This window comes from Hibiscus syriacus, unplaced genomic scaffold (assembly GCF_006381635.1).
Source record: "Hibiscus syriacus cultivar Baekdansim isolate YM2019G1 unplaced genomic scaffold, ASM638163v2 tig00112857_pilon, whole genome shotgun sequence".
Taxonomy (NCBI): Eukaryota; Viridiplantae; Streptophyta; class Magnoliopsida; order Malvales; family Malvaceae; genus Hibiscus; species Hibiscus syriacus.
Window position 1 is genome coordinate 281,898 of NW_024063412.1, and position 27,971 is coordinate 309,868.

Genomic DNA, 27,971 nt, shown 5'->3' on the forward strand with positions numbered 1-27,971 from the left:
ATACCCGCGGAACCGCCGTTTCCTGTTGAGAAAATGTGTCTCTTGCTCCTCCTTGTCGCTCTCCTCGCAGTGGTAGGCAATTCCAACGCTATGATAGTGAAGGCTTTCGTTTAGTTGTTGGGTATTTCTTCTTGTGGTCGTCTCTTGTTTCTCTGTTGGGTTAGGTTGTTTACAATATTCTTAAATTGAAAAAAAAATATATAATTCTTTCTTGAGCAGATGTATTCCATATCGATATAGGAAATGGACGAAGCGAATTCAAACGACGACGTGATCGAAGTACTTGTGATCAGTGCACAAAATGGAAAAGGTATGCTATTCCCTAAAGGTGGCTGGGAGCATGATGAATCTATGGAAGAGGCGGCCGTTCGAGAGACGCTCGAAGAAGCCGGTGTTGTTGGCAACATTGAAGTTAGTATATATATGTATCAACTCTTAGTAGAAGACATTTCTTGTTATATATTTCTGAATGCTGACAGTACCATTTGGATGTATTTTGTTGGTTTAACAGCGCAAATTAGGGAAATGGTCGTACGAGAGCAAGAGGCGAAGTACTCTCCATGAAGGCCACATGTTTCCTATGCTTGTCAAGCAAGAGTTAGACCTCTGGCCCGAGAAAAACTCCGGACAAGGAAATGGGTACGTATGACATCCTAGGTTCTGATCATTCGTGGGTGGTCTAAATCCAAGCAATCATCGGACAAATGTTATGTATGTGGTTGTAGGTAACAATCTCTAAAGCTAAAGAAGAATGCCCACATTTGTGGATGAGGGAGGCTTTAGAGGAGCTGGTCTCCCGGCAGCATGCGCAGGCAGGGCAAAGGATCATGAGGAAGTGGATCGAACAAGTTGCAAGTGACGAATACATCTTTTGGATTTGTGAGATATATATTCAACCTTGCGTTACATCGGTATTCCTAGCTAGCAAGCTACTTCCATGTGCTTGTTCCACCATCTTTACATTCTTCCTGATGGGGCGAATAAATAATTCCAAGAAAGAGAAAATATTGAAATCTCATCTACAAAACATTTTTTTCCTTTTTCTTTTTATTCTTTTCTAAATGTAAAAATTTGTATCTATTATTTGAGTTTTATATAAATATGAACATCTATTTTTTTAGGTGGGTTCACTTAACAAATAGATTTAAACTAACTCTAACTGAACAAATTTCATCACACCTAATTAACTGTGATAGTCAAAAATTTAATAATAGTATATGAAAATAAGTAAAATAAACCTTAGATTAAAGGATGAATCAGGGGTCCAGATGGAATAATCGTCTCCTATAAATTTTTAAATAAAAGCAATATAAAATTTAATGTTACAAAATAAATTAAAATTTAAAATTTAAAGTAATATTGAGTATTATATTTACGGATCGATTTTTGGCTTAATGCACAATTTTACTTTCAAAGAATACATATTCTTTTTTTCAATTTGAATTATATCTTTTACGGTAAAGTACATAAATAGTTTCCTACTAATACTATTTTGTTGAGTCTCTCGACAATTAAAAGTTATAAAATGATCATCCGTCTATTCATTATATTTCAAATTTGTCATTTTTCACTAAAAAAAATTGAGGGTCATCTTAGCTAATGTAATTTTGCTTATGTGTTTACTCTTAGTTTTATTAAGAACATCGGTTTAGTAACTGTTAGATTCCCTTGCAAAAATAGTTTCGACTTTAGTTTAACCAAGTTGGGCTGACCTGGAAATTGGAGAATTACGTGGAAGAAAACTGCGTAGTTTTGGTTTCTAATTTAATAATAAAAAAGAAGAAACATTAATGAAGGTTTTCGTTACGGGTATGGCTTGCTTTGTTTGGAAGGGCTTGCACAAGCCCTTCGCATTTTCAATACCTAGATACGCAGTTGCAAAGATTAGTACGGAATCGATGCTTAAAATGCATGTGAGAAAAGAGGTACTTTTGAAGGTTGGAAAATTGGATTTGGGTACTGACATTATTTAGGATGTTACTGATACCTTGTTCATTTCCCTTGCTTTGCGGACATCTCTAATCCGTCCCTTTGTTGTTTCTGCGGTTTTGAGGGTTTATAAAATGATCATTTTGATCACTGAACTTTTAAAAGTTACAAAATGGTTGTTAAATTTATCGAACAATTATAAGATAGGCATCGTGACTTTATAATAATAAAGTTGATTAAATCAAATGGCCATTTGGTAGCAGTTCAATAATTTTAATGATCATTTTGTAACTTTTGAAAATTCAATGGTCAAAAAGGACATTTGAGCATAGTTCAGTGACCTTTGATTTGCTTTACCCGAATTTTAAATGGCATACTGTGATTGTCCTTACACGTATCTATTGCTTTGCTTATTGAACAAACAGGTAGCAGTTGTACTTGAGTAGTGTGTTTATTTTTGCTAATTTGTTTTAGACAACAGCATTGAAATACTTCCATGTTTGCTATAGATTATGTTGTTTTCCTTCCAAGGAAGTAACGCTTTGAGGGTCCATTTTGACCTTTTTTTTGTTTCACGAGTAAATAATCAAATTATTTTTTCGTTTCTCGAATTAAATAAATGAGTACGAAGAAAATCATTATGTTCGTTTGGTGACTAATTGAATTGGATAAAATTATGATATTTTTAGCAACGAACTAGCACAAAGAAAAACGAAATGCCAAAACTGACAACGTATTATTTATGCAAATTAGTACAAAACTTATGATTTTAGAGTTCACCATGTCTTTTTCCAAATCAACTTAGAGCATGCAACGACATTCATAATTTTATCTCAAGAAAACAGTTGTTGGAATTGAAAAGGGTATTTGCTGACAATATACCCTTGAAAACAAAACATATGCATATATTCTGTCCAACTCATCACCTCAAAATCTGACATGATTTATGGCAAAAGGAAAAACAAGGCCTCAACGACCATTAACTGGGGGCTAGTAGAGGACGGATGCAGCAGAAGCTAGAGAAAAGCCATCAGAAGCTAGAGAAAAGCCATCAGAACTTGCAGGGCGCGAATCAGGAGATTTCTGGCTGACACCGTATGGCGACATGTTTGATGCCCTGGATGTAGAACCATGGATATGTAAGCTTGATTTAAACAAAATGGAAATAACTATGTAAAGCTTAGCAAACTCGTATTTGTAGTGCAATGTCACGGACCGCCAGCCCAGCACGAGTTTGCTAGCAGCAGTCTAACCCCGTGACAGCAGCAATAGCATATAAGATGGACGTATATATCAATAACATTTAAGGTGGATGTAAATAGGGGTAAATATTTAATTTAGTTAAGTGGATAAAGTTCGAGTTAATAAAGTTTAATAAATTCAAGTCAAACTAAACATATTTGTTTAAATTTGAATTTAATTGTAATTATTTATAATATTATGATGCTGATAAATTTTAACTCTAACGATTCTCTTCAATCATATATGATATGCATATATATTCTATCATATTCTTTTACACATGGGTTATGTGGTGTAAATTTGATTAAAAAATGAACTTCAAACGAAAGATGAATTGAAGAAAAAAATCAGAGACCAAATCACAAAATAATCAAATTATTTATTTAAAAATCAAAATGATGTTTCAATTAATTTTTTTATTATTCAGACTTTGTAATTTCAAACCAAAAGTTAACCTCGATTCGAATAATTCAAACAACTCTAAATTAAAAAAAAAATCATCTTTTAGGTCGAATTTAATTTTTATTTACCATAATCAATGATGAACAATATTTCAAGTTTTCAACAGATATTTAAATAATTGTCAACAAATTGACAAAAACAAGCAAATACCTTTCTTTGCGCTTCTCTAAAAACCGAGCCAAGGATGCTTTACGAGCTTGCGGCACAGCTACTACAAAAATAAATGAATAAAATTCACGGAAAATGAAAACAGAATACAGTCCATGAAATCAAACGATTAAGAGATTAGAGAAAGAATACAACAGCTACAGGAGAATCCAGTTAGAAAAACAAGAGTTCAATACCCGTAGGATTTCGAGTTGTCGCAGCAGATCCTACTGAATTCACCGATTTAGGAGGCTCCGGTCGGCTACTAGTAGATGTTAGAGCACCGATTCTTGGGGCAACCGTTAGTTCATTGGTGCTCCTACATTGTCCACCGGCCTGTGATCTGACATGGGGGGTTACAGAAACATGACTTGGAGGACCCGGGAAAGAGGACATGGTGCAGCTACTGTTTCTGAAAAAAGCATCAGCAGTACAAGGTCTTGAACTATGAGTCATGGGAGCTGTTTTACTCTGAGTTGCAGAACCATTTCCAGCTAATAACATAATAGCATCGGCCTGGACATGGAAGCAAAGAACTAAGTGGCACCCTAAGTTAATGGTGTCAAGCATTTAAACAAAGCGTGCTGAAGCAATACGGTGTACCTTGTCGGGAGACACATCATCGTACACGCACACAGATCCAGCATAAAAGATAGTCAATTGCGATGGTGCCCCGGAATATTTGGCGCTTGCAGCACTCCTGCAAAAGGAATTCAACTAGCAGTTTAAGCTAATACTTACATATGTTATTTGAGATTCAATACAACCACACGGGATACAAGTTTAGATACCTAAGATCAGTAGTACCAATGATAGAACTTGATGGAGGAACAACAGATACAGGGGGAGCCATAATTGGAACTCCAGTAAAAGGTTGCGGGTTTACGGTATGACCAACTATGTACTGCGCATTAGAAGCAAAGTAGGGCTGGAGAAGAGGAGTGCTCATGGGAACTGTAGTAGTTTTATTTGGCTGGCCGGAGACCGGAAAAGCACTCGCTTGGTGGGAACGGTGGGATTGGTGTACCACAGTGTAGTGGTTTCCCCTTGTTTCTGCCAATCATAGGAGGAAAAGAAGAGTGGAAAGAAAATCAGTTAACCTGCAACGAAATCATAAGACAGCCAGGTTCAAAAGTCCCCGCATACTGAACTTTGGAGTTTTAAATAACTGGAAACCAATAAGTTGATGATTGAAATCAACCAACCTGAGTCGAAGTCGAGCCATAAGAATTGGCAGTTGGTATAGCCATGAATCCGGACGCCGGTGGAGGGTCATGAGCAGCCTTCCTCGGCCTATCTTCTTGAGAAGCTTTGAAAGATAGGAAGTGAGGAACTGGAGTTGCCATGTTTGAGAAAGACAGCTGCATCTCTGTGCCCTTTAACAATACTGCAGAACCAAGAGGAAGGGGATATGATTTCCTATGCTACCTCCAACCTTAGAAATGTGCAGGCAACAAGCCAATGTTTTGGTTGAAAATTTCAAATACAATGTTCATGTTCTTGATTGGTAAATTTATAATATATGGTCAAAAGGGTTTGCGTCTTCCAATTTTTAGAATTGGAAAGCAAGCACAAAACTAAAAATGGGTTTGTATTCATATACTAACACCACACAAATTCATATTTATCAATAAATCATATTAAATAAACATTAAAAATATGAGATAGATCATAGATATATGAAGCCAAAACCACCATACATCATGTCATGAAGAATCCAATTCATGTTGTTTCCTTTTAGTAATAAAGCTAAATAAATAAATAAAAAGAGAACAATACTTAACCAAGTATTGAACAATAAAATAAAATAAAAACCCATTGGTCAAATCATCTATGGCATCTATGGCATTGGATAAATAACTTATTCCAAACACATTGGAAATAAATATTTTATTTAATGAGTATTCCCATAAAAAAAATTCAAATCACATGTTGTAGAACTAATATTTTGATATAACAAATAAGGAAAAAATGTTTGTGGACTAAATTTAATTTGTTCAAACATTACTTAAATAATTCAAAGTTTTTAAGTTTTTAAAAGGTGAAATAGACAATTTTGGGTTTAATTTTGAAACCCCTGCAAGTGGTTTCAAAACTCCTAATGCATAATGTAAATCTGGCCTACAGGTTTCAAAACCCCTTATTTCAAACAGTCAAAATTTTAAATGAAAGTTTTGAAACCCCCTTTAAAGGTTTTGTAACCCCTTGCAGATTTTTCAGCTCCCAAATGGCTAGAAATGGCTAGTAACTCATTCCAACATATAAAAACAAGTTGAGAACACTTGAAGAAGTAGACCAACACCTATGCAAGCATTCATACACAAGAAAAAAGTTTTTCAATCCTTATTTTCTTTCTCTTGTAAATATTTGTGTTTTGAGTTTAATTGTATACCCTTAGGTTTTGTTTTTCGTGAGCTAAATCATTGTAAACACCAACCCAGAGAGGTCTTCTTGTTTGAGCATTTCTTATTTTTTGTAAAGGGGTTTTGATTCTAGTTTAGTTAAGTGAAAAACTAGGAAGATGTAAATGTTACTCTTAATCCTTGAAAAAGAAAGAACAAATTAGTGAATTTGTTGGAAAATCTAAGTGAGGAGCTTAGGTAGTGGATGTAGACTTCATTGAGGAAGTTGAACCACTATAAATCATTATGTAAATTTTCCTATCCTTATACTCCTTACTCCCTAATCTTCAAAAACCAATTCACCCCCTTGACACATTTTCGATTGATCAATCAAGTCGATTCAAACCCAACACATGTCATTACAGATAGGCACTACTTTTCAAAATGCCACATTAGCCTAATAATTTAAGTCCTTGGTGAAAAAACATTATTAAATTATATGAATGTCTATTCATGTGTTTTTAACCAAATATAAGTATAATTATAATCATAATTTTAAAACTATAAGTATAAATATAAGGGTAAACTACACAGGTGACCACCAAACTATGATCATAAACCATTTTGACCACCAACGTTTCAAAACGATCAATCAGACCATCCAACTATTTAAATGGTTCAATCAAGTCACTGGTCGATAATTTTTAACTGAGGTGGTGACGTGATAGTTAATAAAATTAGTATAATTATATTTTGATCCTTAATATTTGCACATTCCATCAATTTAGTCACTATTTTAATTCAATTAAATAAATTTAACCCTCCAATCCAGAGATGCCACGTGTCACTATTTGATTGAAAGGTTAATTTAATTATTTTTCATATTTTAATTAAATAAAATTTCCCACCAATCATGTGGTGACAAATGTCACCACCGGTGTAAAGGGAAAACAATTTGAAATAGAAGAGAGCTTGGAGGATTCGAGAGGACCCTGGGCAAGCCTTTGCCATTGACCAAGTTATCTATTTTGTTCTAAAATGCATAATCTTTTATATATTGTGTTTGAGATTATTTCACATAAGCATATATACATATATAAATTATATTAAAAATAAAATTATATTAAAATTATTTAGAGAATTCAAATAACAAGATAAAAATAAGTTTAATATTTTTATTTAAATTATTTTTTACAATTGTTTTTAATTATTAAAATATAAATTAAATTAAAAATATTTAGAGAATCCAAATCACAAAATAAAAATATTAAACTCATTTTTATTTTTAAGTCTTACATTGACGATAATTTAATATACATGTGAAATATAATTTATTTATTAGATTTGTTTTAATAATTTAAAATGTGTGTATGAACCAAATAGATGGCTTGCGCACGCTCATGTGAACCAAATAGATGGCTTGTGTGTGTGTGCACGCGTGTGCACACATGTGTGTGTGAACTAAATAGATGGCTTGGCACAATGACAAAGGCTTGCCTAGGTACAATAGGGGTCCTTGGTTCGAATCCCTCAAGCTCTCTTCTATTTCAATTTACTTTCCCTTTATATCGGTGGTGACACGTGTCACTATATGATTGGAAGGTTAATAAATTTATTTAGCTGAATTAAATAGTGACTAAATTGATAGAATATGTAAATATTAATGATCAAATATATAATTATGTCGATTTTATTAACTTTCATATCATCGCCTCCATTAAAAATTAATAGCTAGTGACTTCATTGAACCATTTAAATAGTTAGGTGGTCTGATTAATCATTTTGAAACATTGGTGGTCAAAATGGTTTATAACCATAGTTCGGTTGTCACCCGTGTAATTTACTTTAAATGTAATTAGAATCAACATAATGTGATATAGTTATGTTGATTTAAATAAGAATCTAAACCAAAATAATAATTTGAACATAAATTCATATAAAATGATTTAATAAAAACTTGTATATATATATATATATATAACGCGTAACAAAACTAGAGTATAAGATACTAATTATTTAAGCCCTTGACACAAGAACTTTATTTTAATCATGAGTATCCATCCATGTTAGTTTTATTAACACGCAACCATGTTATCCGGCTATGATATTTTATCGACAAATTGTCCTTTTCCCAAGCCACATTTAATATTTTATCTCAAATGATCTATACCAAGAGAAGCTCGAATATTTTATAATATCATTTAAAAGTTTTAAATATATTTCATAAACAGCGTTATATGATCAAGCATATATTTTCTTAATATCTCTTGCATAGAATCGAACGGTATAGCACTTACACACGCTGACATCGTCAACTTTATTAAAAGTATCCTAGGATTTCTGTAAGTAACTGTACCTTTTATTTCATTTAAACGAAAATGACGTCTTGCTCGTGGTTTTTGCTTATTGGCGCAGAACTTTCCCGGGTTTCGCTTGTTTGGTTACCGAGAAAATTGAGTAACTCGAAAGATTCATCAAATCACTCCAAGAAAACGAGGTTTATAAGATTTCACTACACGTCTACCACTGTTGCGGAGTCTTTATAAGTTTTGAAATAAAAAAGAAAAACTAATCCAATTATGAATTAAAAAAGGAGGAAAACCGTACCAGAATCGTTAGGCGCATCAGAGGGCTCTTCCTTGATTGTAATCGGAGCATTTTTTGAGCCCAATCCCAGAAAATCTCTCTCCATAATCTCCAAAGGTCAATAAAGGAAGAGTTGAAACGAACCAAATAAGAAGAAGAAGAAGAAGAAGAAGAAGAAGAAGAAGAAAGACAATGCTTAGCTTGGTGGAGCAGACAAAGTATGGAGGAGAGGGAAAGCAAAGGAACAAAAAGAGGACGAATATATTATATTAAATGGCGGAGGAAGGAAATAAAAATGAGACTCTTGCCTTTTAACTTTAATTAAAATCACATGGGAGATGTGGACTGAACTATTTACCTGCTTTTTTTAAAATAAATTAATGAAATATTCACTCTTTTCTTCTTCGGGACGAGGAGGTGGGTTTTTTTTTATAAGATCCATCGATTCACGAGCGAAAATAAGATTTCAATTATTAAACTACTCAATGATTTCTTCATGCATTAACAATGAACTGGAACTTTAAGTGACAAACATGGAGATGGGAGATCATGAAAATAGTAAATTTTTTATCGGAGTAAAATCTGAGCACCACGTAGAAAAATAGGCGGTACACAACTCCCCATGCAACCACGATAACAATATCATACCAATGTTTGTCCAAGTTAATTCCCATTGCTGATATCATTTTGTTTGATATGCAAACCACTGAGCTTCGACTCGCCTATAGCCTAGCACCCGGTGAAAGATCGGCTGGGTTCCCTCCATAGCAGATTTCCTCTTCTTTCAACTCATTCACCAGCCAGGCCGAAATATAGTGGAGCCACCTCCAATTAATGGGAATCATCTTCCCTTTGAGGAAGAAGATACAGTAGAGAATAGAGAACCTGATTATAGATAGAATATTGAACTTGAAACTGACTGAGGCATGTAACTATGTAGTTTTCTTAAGACAGATCTTTGGTCATTTCTTGGTGTTCGAAAATGTCTTGGTCGTGTGTCTCTCAATATTACAATATACAACAATGATATAATCAGCGCACAATAAAACAACTTGCATGAATCAAATCTTGCTATAGACTATCGTCGAAAACAAGAGATGAAGAAAAAAATTTTGAGTTGGGTAAAAACAAGTGGATTGACACGCACATGGGAGAAAAATTAAAAACCAATATATTATGAATATTAATTAATATCAAATAAAATCAAAAATAAATTAATGCCGCCTTAATTAAAATATATTCGTGACATCCACCCCTCACGGCCTAGCCCGGTGTATCATCGAGAAGATAAACCTCTAATTTCTTGATCCATTCATCGTCTTTCTTTTGCTTCTTGATGACACTGTAAGAGAGGTTAGTGAACTCAAACCCATGGCCAGGGATCGTCTTCCTTCCAGGCACAGGTGGCATGCCAAGGTTCTTAATTTCCTGCAGCAGATTTGTCGACGTCTAGAAGACTCTCGAGGTTTTTAAGAGATGGACATGGAGTGATGCGTAGGGCTTGTAAAGAGGAGAAAAATGAAGTTGGAAACAAAGAAGAAAATTGAAGATATAGACAGTAATACTAATTCTCCGTGTTTTGATTCTTTCCTGCTAAAGCTTTGTTCAATTGAGAACCTACGACGACGGACACGCTTACCAAACAAGAATTATAATTCCAAGTTTTGATTCTCTTATTTCCTTTTCTACATTTGCATCGATTTTTTTTTCATGTTAAATATATTTTTATTTTTTTTAGTTTAATATTCAAACTGTATTATATATATATATATAACTTTAAGATTATATTTGATAATATATAAATCTAAAATATCGTCGATAAATTATAATATATCGTATTATTACGAAAGATGCTGTTCCATGTAGCCTAGTTTGAGAGGTTTGTTGTATGATAAGATTGGCATCAATCGTAAGGCTGGTTTCTAATGGGTTTTATACGTGTTATGTGCTTGGAATATAAGTTATGATTATTAGGTTGCATTACGCGTTCCACCCATAAAAATGGTGGACGTTAGTCCAAATATTTCCCCTTCATCTTTAAGATTATCACGAAAGCCAAAGCCTACGTGCAGCCTTTTCAATATGTCCAGCGAAAGATATATAAATTTGTCGTCCGCTCATAGCCTTATTCACACATCAATATATTAAAATACAAATTTTAAATGTTTTCCGAAGACTTGAATTTGAAAATTATCGTTCGTAGGACACATGTGATTGTGTACGTTATTAATAAGATATTTTTTTTCTAAAAAAATATCATTTTATAAATTTAGATTAAATCTGTAATTTAATATTTAAATTTAATTTTAAGATTTATTTTTTTCACCTCGTTAAGTAAATGAAATTGATTTTTAGGTTCAAAGTTGTACATTGGCTTGAATGTGTTTAAATAAGTCATGTAGGATAAATATTATTGTAGACAAAAAAAAAAAGTTTATGTATCAATGTGAACCCACAAATTTAAGTATAAATTCCTAATTGGATTGAGTATACATATATTTCTTTTTTACCTATCAAAATAAATCTATCAATCATCTTGTAAATATAATTTTATTATTTCTTTTTGTCAAGTAAACCTTTTATGTGTATAGCTAATATCGGATATAGATAATGGGATCGAGGGTTATTTGACATAACTGACACTAATTTTTTCTAATATCCCCTTTCTGACACCGTTTAACCAATATTTCCCGAAGTAGCACCCTTTCTGCTGAGCTGGCGAAAGGCGCGTCCCCGGAGACGCGCTTTACCCGTGTTTTCGCTGAGTTGGATGCCACGTGTGGAAGGCGCATCCCCGGGGACGCGCCTTTCGCCAGCTCGACTGCCACGTATTTTGTTTAATAATAAATATTTTATTTTTATTATTATTGTAAATTAATAATATATTATGTAAAATGTTTCGATTATAATGTAAGAATTATCAAATGTATTTTGTTAATGTGTGTTAAAGGTGGAGTGAATTATCTACATTAATATGATATAACAATATATGAAAACCAGTTTTGACTTTATTGTAGTTATAGGAAAAATGTATGAAATTATAATATTACACATATGGTTATATTATTATTTTTGATTTTGATTATCGATCTATTAATTTTATCAGTTAATTATTTAAATGTTATCAATCTAGTCATCTCATATCAATATTTAACGAAAATATTGATGCATAAGTTAATAAATTAGTATAATTACATATTTAATCTTCAAGACTTACATATTTTATGAAATTAGTCTTATTAAAAATTTAATTTAATAAATTTAATCCTCCAATCAGAACATGAAATGTGTCTTCGTATACATAAATTTTTTAATAACTTTTAATTTATTTAATTTAATATTTTTCTCTACTTAGAAAGTGAAATTATTATTATATTTTAAAAAAAATTATAACTAATAATATTAATTATTATATTAAATAAATATATTAAAAATATTTATGTATTTAAAAGTTAAAAAAAATTATTTAGGTGTACATACATTGACAAATTATATAAATGCAATAACATTAAATTATTAGAAACAAAAACATTCATTTAAATACAATATTAATTACATAAGAGTTAACGGTTATATGATGATAATAGAGCTGGACATTTTTTTCTATTGTGCCCGATGTTTCTACAATGCCCACATCGTTTTTGTTCTGTTGACTTCTCCCGAATATCCATATCACAATGTATTCTAGTAGATTTTGGACGACCTGAGTCCCTCAATAGAAATGGATCTGGTACAATTGTAAGTCAAGTTTGAATCTCATTTGGGTCTCTTTCGTTTCCTATGGGCGGAAACTCAAATTCATATACCTTGAATACTTGTGAAAGTTGGTATACGGGATCAACATAATTTTTGTAGTCCAAATGCGAATGTGAGCAAGCAGCAATGACATGAGAGCATGGATATTTGAGTGCTTGAAAGAAACCACAATCGCACCACCTCTCTTGCAGATTAACTCTGAAAGAGTTAGCTTCAATCCCTTGCAGCGAACGTGGCATTTCGGTTACACGAAACAATTCACGGGTGCGAGAAAAATTTGTAACTAACATCCCATTTGATGCAGCCACTTTTTTCTGTAAAATCAACTACTAGTCTTGGGTGGTAAATATGTCCGTTTTGCATCCAAGTAAGAGCTTGTCCACCGAGCTTTGCAAAGAGTTGACCCAAACGAAAATAAGTCGTTTTAACCAACGCCGTGACTGGTAAATGACGCGCCCCCTTTAAGGTTGAATTTATTGCTTCAGCCAAGTTTGTTGTCATATGACCATAGCGATACCCCCGTCATATGCATTTGTCCAAATTTCTTTGCTGATGTCCATAATGTACTCGCACCCCTTCTTATTTTTGCCAAACAGCTCTTGTAGCATCGACTCAAACCTTTGAGGTAAGAGTTCGTAACCTAAGCCATTAGGAATATGTAATAGCTAATATGAAGTATAAATAAGTAATAAGAAATTGATAGAAAAATTGGGAAAAAGTAACATACCCATCTGCACGACTAACTGACGTTCATCGTTCTTCTTGTATTTTTCGTAATAGTTTGCAGCAATATGACGGACACAATAACGATGTTGAACATATGGAGGTCTATACATTGTACCCAAAGAGTCCATTGTTGCTTTTATCCCGGCTCCTCGGTCTGAAATAATGCATACTCGTTCCCTGGTGACAACATGTAAACGTAAATTTTTAAGGAAAAAAGCCCAAGACTTAGTGTCTTCTCCTTGAACGAGGGCAAACGCAACAGGAAGAATATTGCGGTTTCCATCTTGGACCACAACCAATAATAAAACTTGCTTGTATTTCCCATACAAGAAAGTACCATCAATTTGGACAACTGGTTTACAGTACTTGACTGCATTAATACACTGAGGGTAAGTCCAAAAGACACGGTAAAATTGGCAGCGATCGCGAACCATTCGATCATTTACGTAATAATGTTGAGTTTCGAACTTAACAATTGTCCCGGGATTAAGTCTTTGCACAACATGAAACCAACTGGGCAGCTCGTTGTAAGAGGAATCTCATTCTCCATGAAGTTTGCAAATGGCATTCTGTTTTGCCAGCCACACTTTTTTATATGAGACAGTGTACCCATATTGTGACTGTATAGCAGAAATCAACACTGCAACAGCTATAAGAGAGCTTTGCTTTACAATGGGCATGATTGCTTGACAAATAATGTTGGAGTCCAAGTTGGGATGATCCTGGTTTATACCTGTTGCACAACATGTGTGAGGACCGTTGTATCTGGTTAGTTCCCATAAGTTGTTCTTCCTCTTCCTCTTTGATACACGGACCATCCATTGACATCCGTTGTCACGTTGGACGCAGTAGCAGACATATTTCTCCATGTTAGATCGATCAACTCGGGACTTAACTGAGTTACGAATATTGTAACTCTTTATTGCCATCATTGCTTCCTCCTTCGATGCGAACTCCATTTCAATATGTAAATTACCGTCATTGACTAATGATTGAAGTCCATAATTACCAACATCAGGAAGATCTGGAAATTCAGGCTCATACATTGCATCATAATCAGCCTCATACATATGTGCAGGAAGTTCGGCTGGTGTTGTATTTATCGGAACGTCATCATCGTCATCATCAGAATGTACGTTAAACTGTGGTGAGTCAGGTTCAACGAATAATCCCGTTTCAGCACCATCTGCACCTGGCTCCCGAAGAGGTTCTTCTGGTGGAGATGAGGGTTCCTCCGATAATCCAATGTTGAGGTCAAATAAGTTCCCGCTTGCGTGTCCTCCCCTTGAACTTGAGGCCATTGTATCATGTGGGATGTGAATAGACTGTCGTCTCATTGGCATTTCCATATGTAAGTCAAAAACATTGGCAGATGAATGTCTGCCCCTTGAAGTAGAAGAGATGTTGCCATATGGATTATTGGTGAAGCCACGTGGGTTGAGATCATAAGCAGTTACAGATGAATGCCTTCCTATTGAACTTGATGGCATGATATCTGGCGTTGGATCTGCCATTAATGATGTGAAATCATTACAGATCAGTTGTGTCGGGCTATCAACTTGATCAGTTTGATATGCAATGCCAAAGTGAGAGGAATATGAGAGACCACGAGTTGCACGAACCTCAATAAAAGTGGCATACATTTCAATAAGAGATTGTGAACTCCCCATATGAGCATCAACCATCATAGAAACATCATCATCGTTTGAAAGCTGAAATGATGTATACGTGAGCGGAAAAAGTTCAGTAGGAAATCTGTACTGAAGTGAAGATAGTCTTCTCTGGCCTGCTACACGAATCTTTAACGAAATTTTTGTGATTAACTCCTCAATTGTGATGTTTCTCTTCAAGGTTAAGGGGATATAATGACCTGACTCAAAAACAACCCCCTCTTCAACTTCCTTGATTTCTCCATCATACAAAACAACAGCAGAAAGACGACTCATTTTCAGAGAATTTGAGAATTTAGAGTTTGGGAATTTGAGAATTTGAAAGCTTGTGAACTGAAGTTTGTTTTGAAAGTTTATAATATGTTGCATATAATAGTGTCTATAATCGGAGTACTATTCACATGAAGGCGCGTTCCCGGGGGCGCGCCTTCCATTATTTTGTCAAGAATATGTTATAATTACCCTATTATGTCACTCATGTCCCTCGGGGACACTAGATATATCAGTACCTATTATTTCACTATTCACATGAAGGCGCGTTCCCGGGGGCACGCCTTCCATTATTTTGTCAGAGAATATGTTATCATTGCCCTATTATGTCACTCATGTCCCTCGGGGACACTAGATATATCAGTACATATTATTTCACTATTCACATGAAGGCGCATTCCTGGGGGCGCGCCTTCCATTATTTTGTCAGAGAATATATTATCATTGCCCTATTATGTCACTCATGTCCCTCGGGGACACTAGATATATCAATACCTATTATTTCACTATTCACATGAAGGCGCGTTCCCGGGGGCGCGCCTTCCATTATTTTGTCAGAGAATATGTTATCATTGCCCTATTATGTCACTCATGTCCCTCGGGGACACTAGATATATCAGTAAATCAGGTAAATTATAACCAAAATTTAACTTCTTTTGAAAGTTCAGTAAGTTAAGAATAACTTAAATTAAAACGTTTTGTGAAGTTTGAATAAATTAGATAAAATGTTATGGATAAATTGAATAAATGTGAAGTGATAAGTTGATTGTGACATTGAAATTGTATGGAATGAGCATTGAAATGTGACATTGAATAAATTGCCAATTCACCCCCTCTTGGCCGATTTCGTCGATCGATTAACTCAACATAAGTTGATTTTAATGTATACGTTTTAATATATATGTTAATGATAAAATCATATGTATGGATAAATTTAATTTCAATTTAAGTATTGTGAATTATAATTGGAATATAACTTTTAATTTCGAATACAATTGGAATATTAAGTTGAAATTTAATGTTAAATTTCGAATACTATAATTTATATTTTAAATTTAAATTTCGAATAATATTATTTTTATTTTTATTTTAAATTTTGAATAATATAATTTGTATTTTAAAAACATTTATCAAACATTTAATGTTAAATGTGAATAAAAAATAACATTAAAAATATGTATATAACAACCATGAAACATTTAAATAACATAACCAAATTACATAAAATTCTGAAATATAATTATTTAAATAACATTAAATACAACTGGATCACCGATGTCGTCTTCTCGAATGAGTTCCACATGGCGGTGGTTGTCTATTTCGTGGAGGATTTCTTCGTGGAACTTGTTCTTCAGTCTCCTCATCTTCACTATCATCATCAGCAGCATTTTCTTCATTTGGTGTAGATGACGCTGAAGGGGCTGAAGGGCCTGTATAAAATAACGACCCTGGAGGAGTGCTAGTAACAATCCCACCGCTCCCCGGGAACTGTGAAAACTGTGGAAACATTGGCATCGATGTTTGTGATCCAGATGGAGATTGAGGTGTCTGCGGAGAAGCACCACCAGCCAAATAAGATGCATATGAACCATATGCTGGATCATTAAACATAGTCGTATATGCACCTCCATATGGTGTAAAACCCTGTGGGCTAGACATGTAACCTGGCGGGCTAGGAATGTAACCCTGCGGGCTCGGAATGTAACCATGCGGGCTCAGAATATAACCCTGCGGGCTCAGAATGTAACCTTGTGGAGATGACATATAAACTGGTGGGCTTGGCATATGAAGTGGAGGGCTGGGCATGTACCCCTACGGCATCGACGAATAAGGATGTTGTGGTGGGACTGATGCAGAACCGGTAGCTCCTTCTCTCCGTCCACGCATCAGGGGACGATGATATTGAGACGGTTGATGTCTTTCTCGGTGCCTAGGAATGTTAACCCCTCGTGCTTCCGCCGAAAGTAGAAACGGCTTTCCATTTTCATTAAACCAGTCCATATTGTTATCCGTAACCATATGACCAGTTTCAGCGTAATATTGTCGATGGGCCAACAGTGTATATCGGTTCTCCCAAAGCGCAATCCAATCTCTGTGTCTCACCACCCAGTTAACATCTTTCTTTCCTTGTCTATCTATGTTATGCACGTCGTCTAAATTCTTAGGTGCTCCAGGAATATATTGCGTACAACCATACTGACGGAGCACGCGATCAACTGGATGCCACTCAATAATAGCATAACATATAAGAGGTATAACTGATATCCATACCTCTAATGACCCACTAAGGTGGGGTGGGGTGCAAGCTTTCACTTCATCGCTCGCATAAGGTATCCACTGAAACTGAAATATAAATATACAATTCAAATAAATAAAATATTCTAATTATATCTAGCATTTTAAATTAAAATATTAATAATTAAACAAATTTAAAAACATACCTCAGACCCAACTTTCGTATCAATAAGTAAACAAATTTCCTCTAACCCAGTAGGTATACTTTTATGGACCTTTCTTTTCATCGACCACCTATGAATTATAATATAAACTAAATATAACCCTATTTAATTGAAAATATTTAAATCAAAATTTAGTTCGAAAATTACCTCAACAATAAGGGAAATACGTATGGTTCATTCACGATCGGGCATAAGAAAGGCATGCGGAACCACGCCCATGATTGTAGAAGCAGAAGACATCCACCGATAGCAGTTTTCTTATAATTCGTCGCCCGACACATTTCTCTAAAGAGAAATGCCAAAACTGCAGCGCCCCAACTATATCTTCCAGCTTCATCAAAATCGATCAGATGCCGCAACCATATACAATGCACCTGGTTGCGAGATTTGTCGGGTATCAATATTCCTCCAATTATTCGTAGAATATATGCCCGAGCACATGCCTTTGCTTGATCCTCTGAAGCATTTTCATTTAAAACCTCAAAATTAGCTTTCAACCAAGATAAAGCTATTCTACCTCCATTAAACTCTGGCGGAGCAGCTCAAAGATAATCAATGCACATTGATTGCCAATCTCCATCCGCCATACCACACATCATATTTCCGTCGACGGAAAGCCCCAGATGCATAGAGACATCCTCCAATGTAATTGTGGCCTCTCCACATGGAAGGTGAAAAGTGTGTGTCTCGGGCCTCCACCTCTCAATCAGTGCAGAAATTAGGACATGTTCGAGTTTGCAACCGCCTATAATTGTTGCAATATACCCGAACCCGACAGAAATCAAATATGGCAAAATACGTTTCGGTGTCGGTATACGTGGATTTTTAATAAAAGTCTCTAAAATACGATTAGTATCCTAAATAATATACATTATAAAAAATAAAAATTAATATAAATTCATAATAACTTTAAAATAAAAATAAATTTAAATATTAACATTAATTATAAAAAATATTACCATATCGCTAAAATGTCTGGAGATATGATCAATATCCAATCGCAACAGCATTTCGTTTTCCATTATAACTGTAGACAAAACAATATAATTAGCAAAAAAATTAATAATTCTAAATAAATAATAATTATATAAATATTATTTTAATAAAAAAATAATATTTACATAAATATATTAATAAAAAATATAATAACTATTTAAAAAAATACTAACATAAAAATAATTTCTTACCACTAATAACAAATTTAAAACTCAAATAGTTGGAGAATTTGAGTTATATAAGAGAGGAGAATATGATTTTGGTGTGAAGAATGAGGGAGGGTTGAGGGGGTTTATATAGGGGAGGAGAGGGGTAGTTAGGGAAAACGGATGGGGGTATTTATGGCATTTAATGGAAGGCGCGTCCCCGGGGATGCGCTTTCCACACGTGAAAGTCGAGTCAGTGAAGGTGCATCCCCGGGGATGCGTCTTCCACACGTGACATCTAACTCAACGAAAACACGGGTAAAGCGCGTCCTCGAAAACGTCTTTCGCCAGCTCAGCAGAAAAAGTACTACTTCAAAAATATTGATCAAACGTGTTAAAAAAAGATATTAGAAAAAATTAATGTCAAATAGCCGAGTGGTAAAATTCCTTTGAATTTATGGGGAAACGAAAGCACAAAATGATGCTGTTCGTCCTAAATGCCAAAGTTTGACCCATAAAGCAAATTCCCCCCCCCCCCACTTCGTCCAAATGAAGAAAAATAAAATAAAATAAAGAAATACCGTCGTTTTCGTTTGGTTCAGTGATCTGCCCTCCCAAAGCCGTGTCTCTCTCCCCTGAACCCCCTCTCTGTTTCCTATAAATTTGTTAATAATTACAACAGCAATCCCCTTATGTTTCCCTTTCCCTTCCATCTCTTAGTTTGAAAGACTTCACTCGCAATCTTCAAAGCAATTTCCTTCTGGTTTCCTCCGGGAATTCAATTCTCAGTTCGTCGTGTTTTTTAGTTTCCCCCCTTAAAGCTTCTTGCATCTTAGAACGGTTTAAGAATTTGGGTATATTTGTATTTATTTATGCACCGTGGGACTTGAATGTGTGTTTGTTTATGAGTTTTCGATGCGGTGCCGGCGGATGAGTCTTTCCTTCTGTTTCTAAACCCTAATTCCACTACTGTCGATGGCGATCGTCACAGGGGATCGCTACCTCGAGAAGCTGGTTAAATTCGTTGACCAACAAGCAGAGGCTTTGATTGATGGTACGAAGGTGCTGAAGCTCAACCCGGCTGGGCTCCACTACGTGCAATCACGGCTCGAGGCGCTGCAGGAGCTGGAAAGACTTCTAGCTGGAGCCCCGGTTGACTATTTACGTGCCTACGTGTCGGACCTCGGCGATCACCGGGCGCTCGAGCAACTTCGCCGGATTCTGCGGCTCCTTACGACTCTTAAAGTGGTGTCTGTCTTGACTCCGCCTGCGCGTGACCCCACGCCTCTCTCTTTTCTGCCGTTTGGGAGATTGAAGGTTCTGGAACTCAGAGGCTGCGATTTGTCTACTTCAGCAGCTAAGGGGTTGCTTGAGTTGAGACATACCTTGGAGAAGATTATTTGTCATAATTCAACTGTGAGTTTCTTTGGATGTTTTGCATTTATTACTAGCACAGGGAGAGTTAATTACCCTCTTGTAGTTATATATCATTCCTTCTTTTGTTATTCTAGTGACAATTTAGTAAAAATTATGAATGGACTCTGTAGACAAAATCTTCTCAGTTTTTATTTGATGAACAGTAGGTGAACTGGTGCAGGAACTTCACAACAATTCATGGATAATGTTTGTCCTTTTAAATTATGTAGGATGCTTTACGACATGTGTTTGCCAGTAGAATTGCTGAGATCAAGGGCTCTCCACAGTGGAACCGCTTGTCCTTTGTTTCTTGTGCATGCAATGGCTTGTTATTAATGGATGAATCTTTGCAACTTCTTCCTGTTGTTGAGACCCTTGATTTAAGTCGAAATAAGTTTGCAAAGGTTGATAATCTTCGGAAATGTGCTAAGTTGAAGCACTTGGACCTTGGATTCAATCACTTGCGATCCGTCTCATCATTTAGCGAGGTAATTCAGCATGATTTTACTCATGAAATAATGATTTTTGGTGGCATATATTTTGTATTGTATTTTCAATTGCATCTACCATCTAGCCTTTTTTCACACAGTACAAAAGATGATATTCTTGAGTGAGATGTTAATGATAGGATTCAAACTATGTGACCCTAAATGGCAAGCAGTTAAATTTTCATTTGTTCAGAAACTGATGGTTGCTGCAATGAGATTGTTAAGATGGATACATGTATATTTGAGAAAACATAGATTAGATCGAAAAAGGTCAATGTAGCCATATCACCAATTAAAGTAAAGGACACATCTAATATGGTTCTTACATATGAGACAGTGGAATAACGGTGATTCTGTCAAGATTAATTTCCCATGTCTAAAGGAAGAGAGAATAAATACGACGTGGGAGGAAAGTTTAAGAAGAGATCTGGTTCTATATAGAAGGAACAGTCTAATTTGATCATTTTAGCTGGCTTAGTTTTGGATATTTTAATGCTTGTTTACAGTGGCGGATCCAGAAATATTTTTTCAGAGTGGGCACTCATATATTAACAACATAAAATTTAAATGAGACGGGTACAAATAAAATTTCAGGGTGGGCATCGTCTTTAAAATAACTAATCGAAGAAAACTCAGATTTCAGGGTGGGCACGAAAAATTTCAGGGTGGGCACTATCAGTAAAATAAGTAACTAATCAAAGAAAATTCGGATTTCAGGGTGAGCAGGTGCCCACCCTGTCCGCCACTGCTTGTTTACATGTTTTCTTGTGTACTCCTTGAGGACTTTGGTTGTTCTCTCCTTGCTCTTTTCCGGTAACACTTTCCCTTATTTATTACTTTTTACATTTTGAATAAGCCCTGAATAAAAGAAAGGTGACTTTTCGTTTAGCTAAGGTCTATAGTCTGTTTAAACATTTACTGGTTTGACATTTATTTGATTGTTTTAGGCTTACTTTTTTTCTTGAACCTTTCTTTGGTTATGATCTCTATGCTTTGCATGTTTTGCCTTCACCAAATATTTTGATATAGGAATTCTATTTGGACAAATACATCATTGTTGATGAAAATTGCAGGTCTCTTGTCATATTGCTAAACTTGTTTTGAGGAACAATGCTCTAACTACATTGCGTGGTGTTGAGAATTTGAAGTCTCTTGAAGGGCTTGATGTTTCCTACAATATTATTTCCAATTTTCTAGAGTTAGAGTTCCTTGCGGTGCTCCCATCTCTTCGAAGCTTGTGGCTTGAAGGGAATCCACTATGCTGTGCCAGATGGTACCGTGCACACGTATTCAGCTACTTCAATCGTCCTGAAAATGTAAGTCTCAAGTATATATCTGCAGATGGAGTTTGGTTGTTAAACCTCTATGCTCCTTTGCTAAAACATTTCATAATTTTAGTTTCTTGCTTGAAATCCTGTTAATGGTACAATTCTCCCTTGTTCTATTACTTGGTTTGATCAGTTGAAATTAGATGACAAAGAAATCAGCACAAGAGAGTATTGGAAGATGACGATTATTGTTGCCAGAAGACAGAAGCGACCTTCCAGCTTTGGGTTCTACTATCCTGCAAAATACGATTCTGAAGGAGAAGGGGTTATCAATAAAAAGAGGGTGGGTAAAGTTTTAACAATTCTCAATTTTGTACGTTATTTTAACTTTACTGTCATCCATCTTCCCTCTCTCCCTGTGTTTAAATTTTGGCACCCTGCTTAGTCTTTTGGATACATTTGATGAATTTTGGTTTGTTCATGTACTTCGTAATTTATTATACCTTTTTAGCTGTACTAATAAGTGGTTATTGTTTTAACTTTTTGCAGATAAAGGCATCTCGACTTGCTTGTATTGAGAATGAACAAGAAAACACATGCATTTATTCTGATCTAGATTCTGTGTCATGCGATAATGAAATGCAAAGCAAAGAGGAGAATAATATATCTGAGGATGAAGCTGAAATAGTCGATTTGATGAAAAGAGTAGAACAATTGAAGAAAGAACGATCTATTCTTTGGTTACGAGAGTTCAAGGACTGGATGGATCATCCTTCTGAAAATTTTGCTGATGATGGTTTTAATACGGCTATGTTACACCCTGGGAAAGAAAATTATAAGAAAGGTGGGAAAAGCATGAGGCATCTTAGTGAAAGTTCTAGATATGTTTCAGAGTCGGTTGAAGCTTCAAGAGATGAAAGTAGCATGAATGTTTTGGAATCTGATAATTCTTTTGCAGATACATCTGCCAGTGTGAATGCCAACAGATATTTTGACCATATCTTTTCCTCAGGAATTCCTGGTGGATTTTCTCTACCAGGCTTGAGGACAATGGAAGTGAAACAAGAGTATCAGAAATCATACTTGCATGATGAGACTGGTTGTGGATCCATTTTAGCTGAGAGTTCTCATCGTAATATATTTTCCCTTGAAGAAACTAATAGAATGGTTGAAAATGCCAGTGTATCACATTTGAATTCAATTGAAAATATAACAGAGTCTAATTCTTCATCTGCTACCCTTGGATCGCCACCACATTATAAGAAGGATCTTTTGCGTCGCCAGAATTTGGTGGAAGAAATTCTACAGTTATCAGCGGAGTCCTATTCAGTGGCATCATCAGACAGTGATACGAGCTGCAGTGAAAATGATTACAGTGAAGCTGGGATACCTTCCGAGGAATATCTCAATGGGAGCAGTGAAGGGCATTCTCCGGCAAACTTTTTTGAGCATGCTTATTATGAAAATGGAAATAACACCTCACATGGGAGTGAAAATGGCGTATGCATCGTTGATTCATGCGCTGAACAAGCCCCTAGGACCAACAAATTTGTAAATATGAAACAATCCCTGTCACTGTCCAGTGAGTTAGGTGCAGGTTCTAATAATCTAGAGACATCTTCTTCTGTAAACCAAGAGGCTGATTGGTTTGAGAAGAGAAAAAGTGGAAGGAAACCGAAGAGAAGAGTGATTTCACTGTTGGAAGAGAACAGCTGTCAATATGTACCACAAGAATCAAATGGCAGTCTGGGGGATAGTGGGGTTCATTTGAAAGAAATGGAAGGGAAGAACTCTTCAAAGGATAATGATCATCAGAAATATTTTGATAGAAACCAGATTAAAAATGCAATTTCAAAGCTTCCACTTGATAATGGTGTGAGATATTCTGATGCCGAGTGCTCCTCTCGGGGGAAGAATGATTTTATTGTGGACTATTTCAATAAAAATGTTGCAGATTTGAGAGTTCATGAAACTTGTAGGTTATATATGCGTTGCAATTGTATGGTTGACCAATCTTTTTGCAAAGAAAGGTAAGTACTACAGAAAATTTTAGGGAAAAAGGTTAGATATTTGTTTTGATGAGGCTTTTTCAGTCTCCTGCTTGTGAATTCAAAATCATATTACTGGTAATAATTGACACTACTTTCACAATGGTGTCCAGTGTCATTAGCTTAATCAGAATTTTTTTATGTGAAGTTGTTCCAATCAATTACCTTTTATATTCTTTATGCTTTTGTCTTTACCCCTGACATCTTTTAATGAATTTATTCTCCGAGAAATTTCTCTTTTTCATATTAATCTTCGTGATTTTCTAACGTGTTTTTAGGCTAGATGTTCACATTGGGCATTCTGAAAACCCTTGATCTTGTTTGCTTGATATGGTTTTCGAGTGTTTCATTTTGTGTTGGTTATGATTTTTCATAAACCTGCACCAACCAGGCCTTTCTTATAAATTGAGGACTTGGTATTTTAAATAATTTCGTTTTTGTTGCTTTCTTTACATCTGCAGAGAAGTAACTCTAGTATTGAGCAGTGAGGAAAAGTGGTATGTGCTGCTTGTTGGCGTCGCATTTAATGGATCAGGTTGGATAATGAAGTTGCCTTTGTTGATAGTCTTTGCAGTGCTGATTTGTTGACAAAATTTCTTTAGTGTTTGTCAAATTTCATTATGGCCTTCACTTTACTGTGTCTGCAGAGAAAACCTTGGATTTATTAGGTTCCCATAGGGTTGAAGACATAAGAGTGGTTGTAGTTGGTCTGAGCCTTCAGGTTGTGAGGTTAGTGATTTGTAACTTCAATGGAAGTTACGATAATAATCATTCCTCTAACTGTCTCTCTTTTCTATTGTTGGTTAGGGTGTGTGTTGAAGGGAGTGTAGCGTACTTGTTCATAACAAGAAGCTTCAAGAAATCAATTCAATTGCTTTGTACGTTGAAAGTTTCTGGTTCATCTGCACCAAATGATAAATGTTCTTTAAGGAGGTGATTTCAATACTCCTTCACTTAACCATGAAACTTGATACTTAACATACCATCTGTAATTGTCTGTGTTTATGTGATATAAATACTTATTTGGACATATCATTAAAAGAATTTCATAATATGAAGCAAAAACACTTGCCAGCGGAGTATCCAAGTGTCGAACACGTCTGACATGAACATTGCTCCGATGTGGCAAAATACATTGGACACGGTAAGTTGGGCAAAATTCAGACATGGTAAAGCCAGAAATGTCTGAACATGCTTGGAAGCATGATATTTTTGTTAAACACTAAAAAGCATAGGAGTAGAAAGCGGAGTATTAACCTAAATGTATGGAATGAGAACCAGGGGGAAAGAAGTATAATGTGGTACTGAATTAGACGGGTAGTAGAGTGCGATAATTTAGGACCTTTTGGCCTTTCTTAATTTGTTTGGTCCTAATGGTTTTGTACAGTTCAAGTTGCATTTTTATTATAAATTATCATGTAAAAGTAGTTTTCTATTGTTGCCTCTCCATATTAGTGTCCTATTTTTAAAAACTTCCCGTGTTACCATATCTGTTCCTTGTTCTTCCCATATTATGCGTCCTTGTTGGTACTTCTTAGATTTAAATTAGTTTTCGTTTATTTATTTGGGTTTTCTTTTTTTCTTCCCTATGTTTCAGTGAATGTTGTTAAAGTTGCATGCACTGACATCAAATGTAAATTTATATTTCCAAAAACCACTCTAGATCAACAACTTACATCAAATAGGATGAGGAATTTAATAATTAGTTTTGATTTTGACGTCAATAGCTTCCATACAGAGTACATTTCTTTGTGATGATAGATTGAGGTTTGGAAATTTAAATGGCAGTTTGGAGCAGGTTCAGGTCGAGTTGTTTGAGAAAGAAATATGTCAAGGTTTAAAATTAAGCATTTTCCAATACTCGATGGTGTTTTTTCAGAAAGGTGGCAATGAAGGTATGTGCACTGAATTTTATCTTGTCATGATTTGTTATATTTAATATGTTGTCATCTATGGCATATATCCTATAATCTTGTGTGCAATGGGGAGGGTAGATACTGTTTCAAGCAAAATAATGAAAATTGACAGGCAGAGAAAGAAGCGGCAATGTAATTTAGAGTCAGTTTTGACATGTTCTTGTTCTTTGAAAAGTTTTGTTCTTTTTTTTATAAGAAGTGGAGGCCTCGTTAAAAACCCCCCTTCATGATTACTAGAACACCTTAAGATGTTCCAGAATCAGCGGAAGGAGGAAAAGAGTGCCTCGAATTTTATTACTAAAAGATTAGTACAATGCATGTGATTACAACCAAGCTTAACCCCCCATACAATTGATAAACCCGAACACAAAAAGAAAAAACAACCCAACCACAAACTCCCTAGCCTAGCCAATTCCAGGCTTTGCTAAAACGTCTGCCTCTAAGTTTGCTGGCCTTAATATGCAACTTTAGATGAATAGGATTGCTTTTTGTATTGAAGCAACTTCTACATGGTATACAACTTAGTTACTATTTGTTCTTGTAGGTATGTTTAAAGGGTGCAGAAACAGGTTGTATTTGCCGATGATATTTTTTGTTGCAGAGAGTTTTTTTGCATCTTTGTTTGTCCAGTATAACTTTTGGTTATGCTTCCATAAATATCATTAATTTTTTCGCTTACATGGTATTATGGTTGTGGATGTTGATGCCTTTGGTCTTTTGTGTGCATGCATTCAGAGAAAAAAGGTGATTGTATGATTATCTTTAGTGGATCATATTCTTAGTTTAGATTATATGAAAGCACCTGCTTGTTAACAATTCATTCTTGCAGTACCTCTCGCTTGTGAAATGCAAAAGCATAGACACATAAGCCTTAGACTTGATAATATGCTTAATTTTCATGTGAAAACAGAGGAATCATGGCTTTCACGATCACTGTTTGTCATTGGAGGACAAGTGCTTGTGTGTGTCGAAGACATTATTCAGTTCAGTTCTCTCTTAAATGATGCATCTTCACCTCCATATTTCTCCCTGGATTCATGCTGCAACATCGCAGATGTATCTGAGCTGGTAACTTTTCCCGTACTTCATTCTTGCATTGTGCAACTAATATATTATGTTTTTAATGGAATTGTTTGATGTAACAGTCATAATAGAAGTATATGCCGTATATTTTTGTTTAAACTTGTTAGGTTTTCATCTCAGCAATGGTTTTCCATACATGTTCATGAAGAAGTCCTTGTTTGCTATAATATGCATAATCTCCTCTTTCTGATCCGACTTCTTCTCTAGATTATCGAGAGCAGAGAGAGGCATTGTGTGACATTATCTCTCGAGTGCAGCACAACAAAGGTCCCCTCCTCAATGAAAATTCTAAAGATGGTCGGTACAAATCGCAAGAAAGAGACATGGAAACTGAAGTGGTTCTCGGAAGAGAGTTTATCCCAGTTTGTGGCATTGGTGAAGGCAATCCATCCAGGGATCACTTCATCTCCTTTGCATGTAAGATTCGAATCATAAGAGGTTTTAGTTTCCGGGTTTTGCATTGTCCCTTGTTCCATATTAATTTCATTTTTTCTTTTTTCTTGTGTGTTTTCTTTTTCCCGCTTTTAAAAGCTTGGGATTTCGTTTGCTTGGTTATGGGTGTGCAGAGTTCGTTCGTGTGTCGGTATTCTTTGATTTGTATTCTTTTAGAAGTTAATTTTTCACATGTACAGACAGTACAGTATACAGAATAGCAAGCAAGTTAGATGTACGGATATGTTAGACTTCAGTGATCGTAAAAATTTCTACAGCTTTTGATCAAAGTATTGTACTATTTTCATGTTATATGTGCATTCGGATCATGTTTGTGTTATTTTCATGTAACATAATTGAACAAAGGATTATATATGTATATAAAGGACATGTACATAGATTTTGATGAGTATCATCATCTCCGTGATGTATATAAAGCTTTTGATAAAAATTCATATTGATTTGACATAAATATATATAATTTTTATTTGATGAAATAGAGATTTAATTAAAGAAATATAGAAAGCAATTATCATAATTATCTTTAAATATATAAGCGATAAGGAAGATGATTTTTTTTTAATCTTAA

The 27,971-nt window shown here is 35.1% G+C and overlaps 2 protein-coding genes and 1 pseudogene across 3 annotated transcripts; 2 read left to right on the top strand and 1 right to left on the bottom strand.

Annotated features, from left to right (window-relative positions):
• LOC120184153 lies at positions 1–859 on the top strand (annotated as a pseudogene).
• A 2,002-nt stretch (positions 860–2,861) lies between these two features.
• Positions 2,862–5,161, bottom strand: LOC120184083 (protein TIFY 6B-like). The gene is made up of 6 exons (XM_039188643.1): positions 4,986–5,161; positions 4,572–4,833; positions 4,384–4,480; positions 3,978–4,296; positions 3,784–3,844; positions 2,862–3,046 (listed from the first exon to the last, which is right to left on the bottom strand). Exons 2-6 carry the CDS (start codon positions 4,727–4,729, stop codon positions 2,920–2,922), a joined length of 762 nt encoding a protein of 253 aa, XP_039044574.1. The 5' UTR covers positions 4,730–4,833; positions 4,986–5,161; the 3' UTR covers positions 2,862–2,919.
• Positions 5,162–19,314: 14,153 nt separating this feature from the next.
• LOC120184202 lies at positions 19,315–27,694 on the top strand. 2 transcript variants are annotated; one of them, XM_039188725.1, is made up of 12 exons: positions 19,315–20,147; positions 20,378–20,635; positions 21,709–21,951; positions 22,097–22,246; positions 22,453–23,933; positions 24,413–24,486; positions 24,599–24,680; positions 24,759–24,884; positions 25,740–25,846; positions 26,778–26,935; positions 27,158–27,367; positions 27,482–27,694. In XM_039188725.1, exons 1-12 carry the CDS (start codon positions 19,707–19,709, stop codon positions 27,542–27,544), a joined length of 3,393 nt encoding a protein of 1,130 aa, XP_039044656.1. In that variant the 5' UTR covers positions 19,315–19,706; the 3' UTR covers positions 27,545–27,694. The 2 variants fall into 2 exon arrangements, 1 of the variants encoding a protein (XP_039044656.1); XR_005521991.1 differs by lacking the exons at positions 27,158–27,367; positions 27,482–27,694 and having other exon boundaries at positions 25,750–25,846; positions 26,778–26,915.
• The last annotated feature ends 277 nt before the right edge of the window (positions 27,695–27,971 follow it).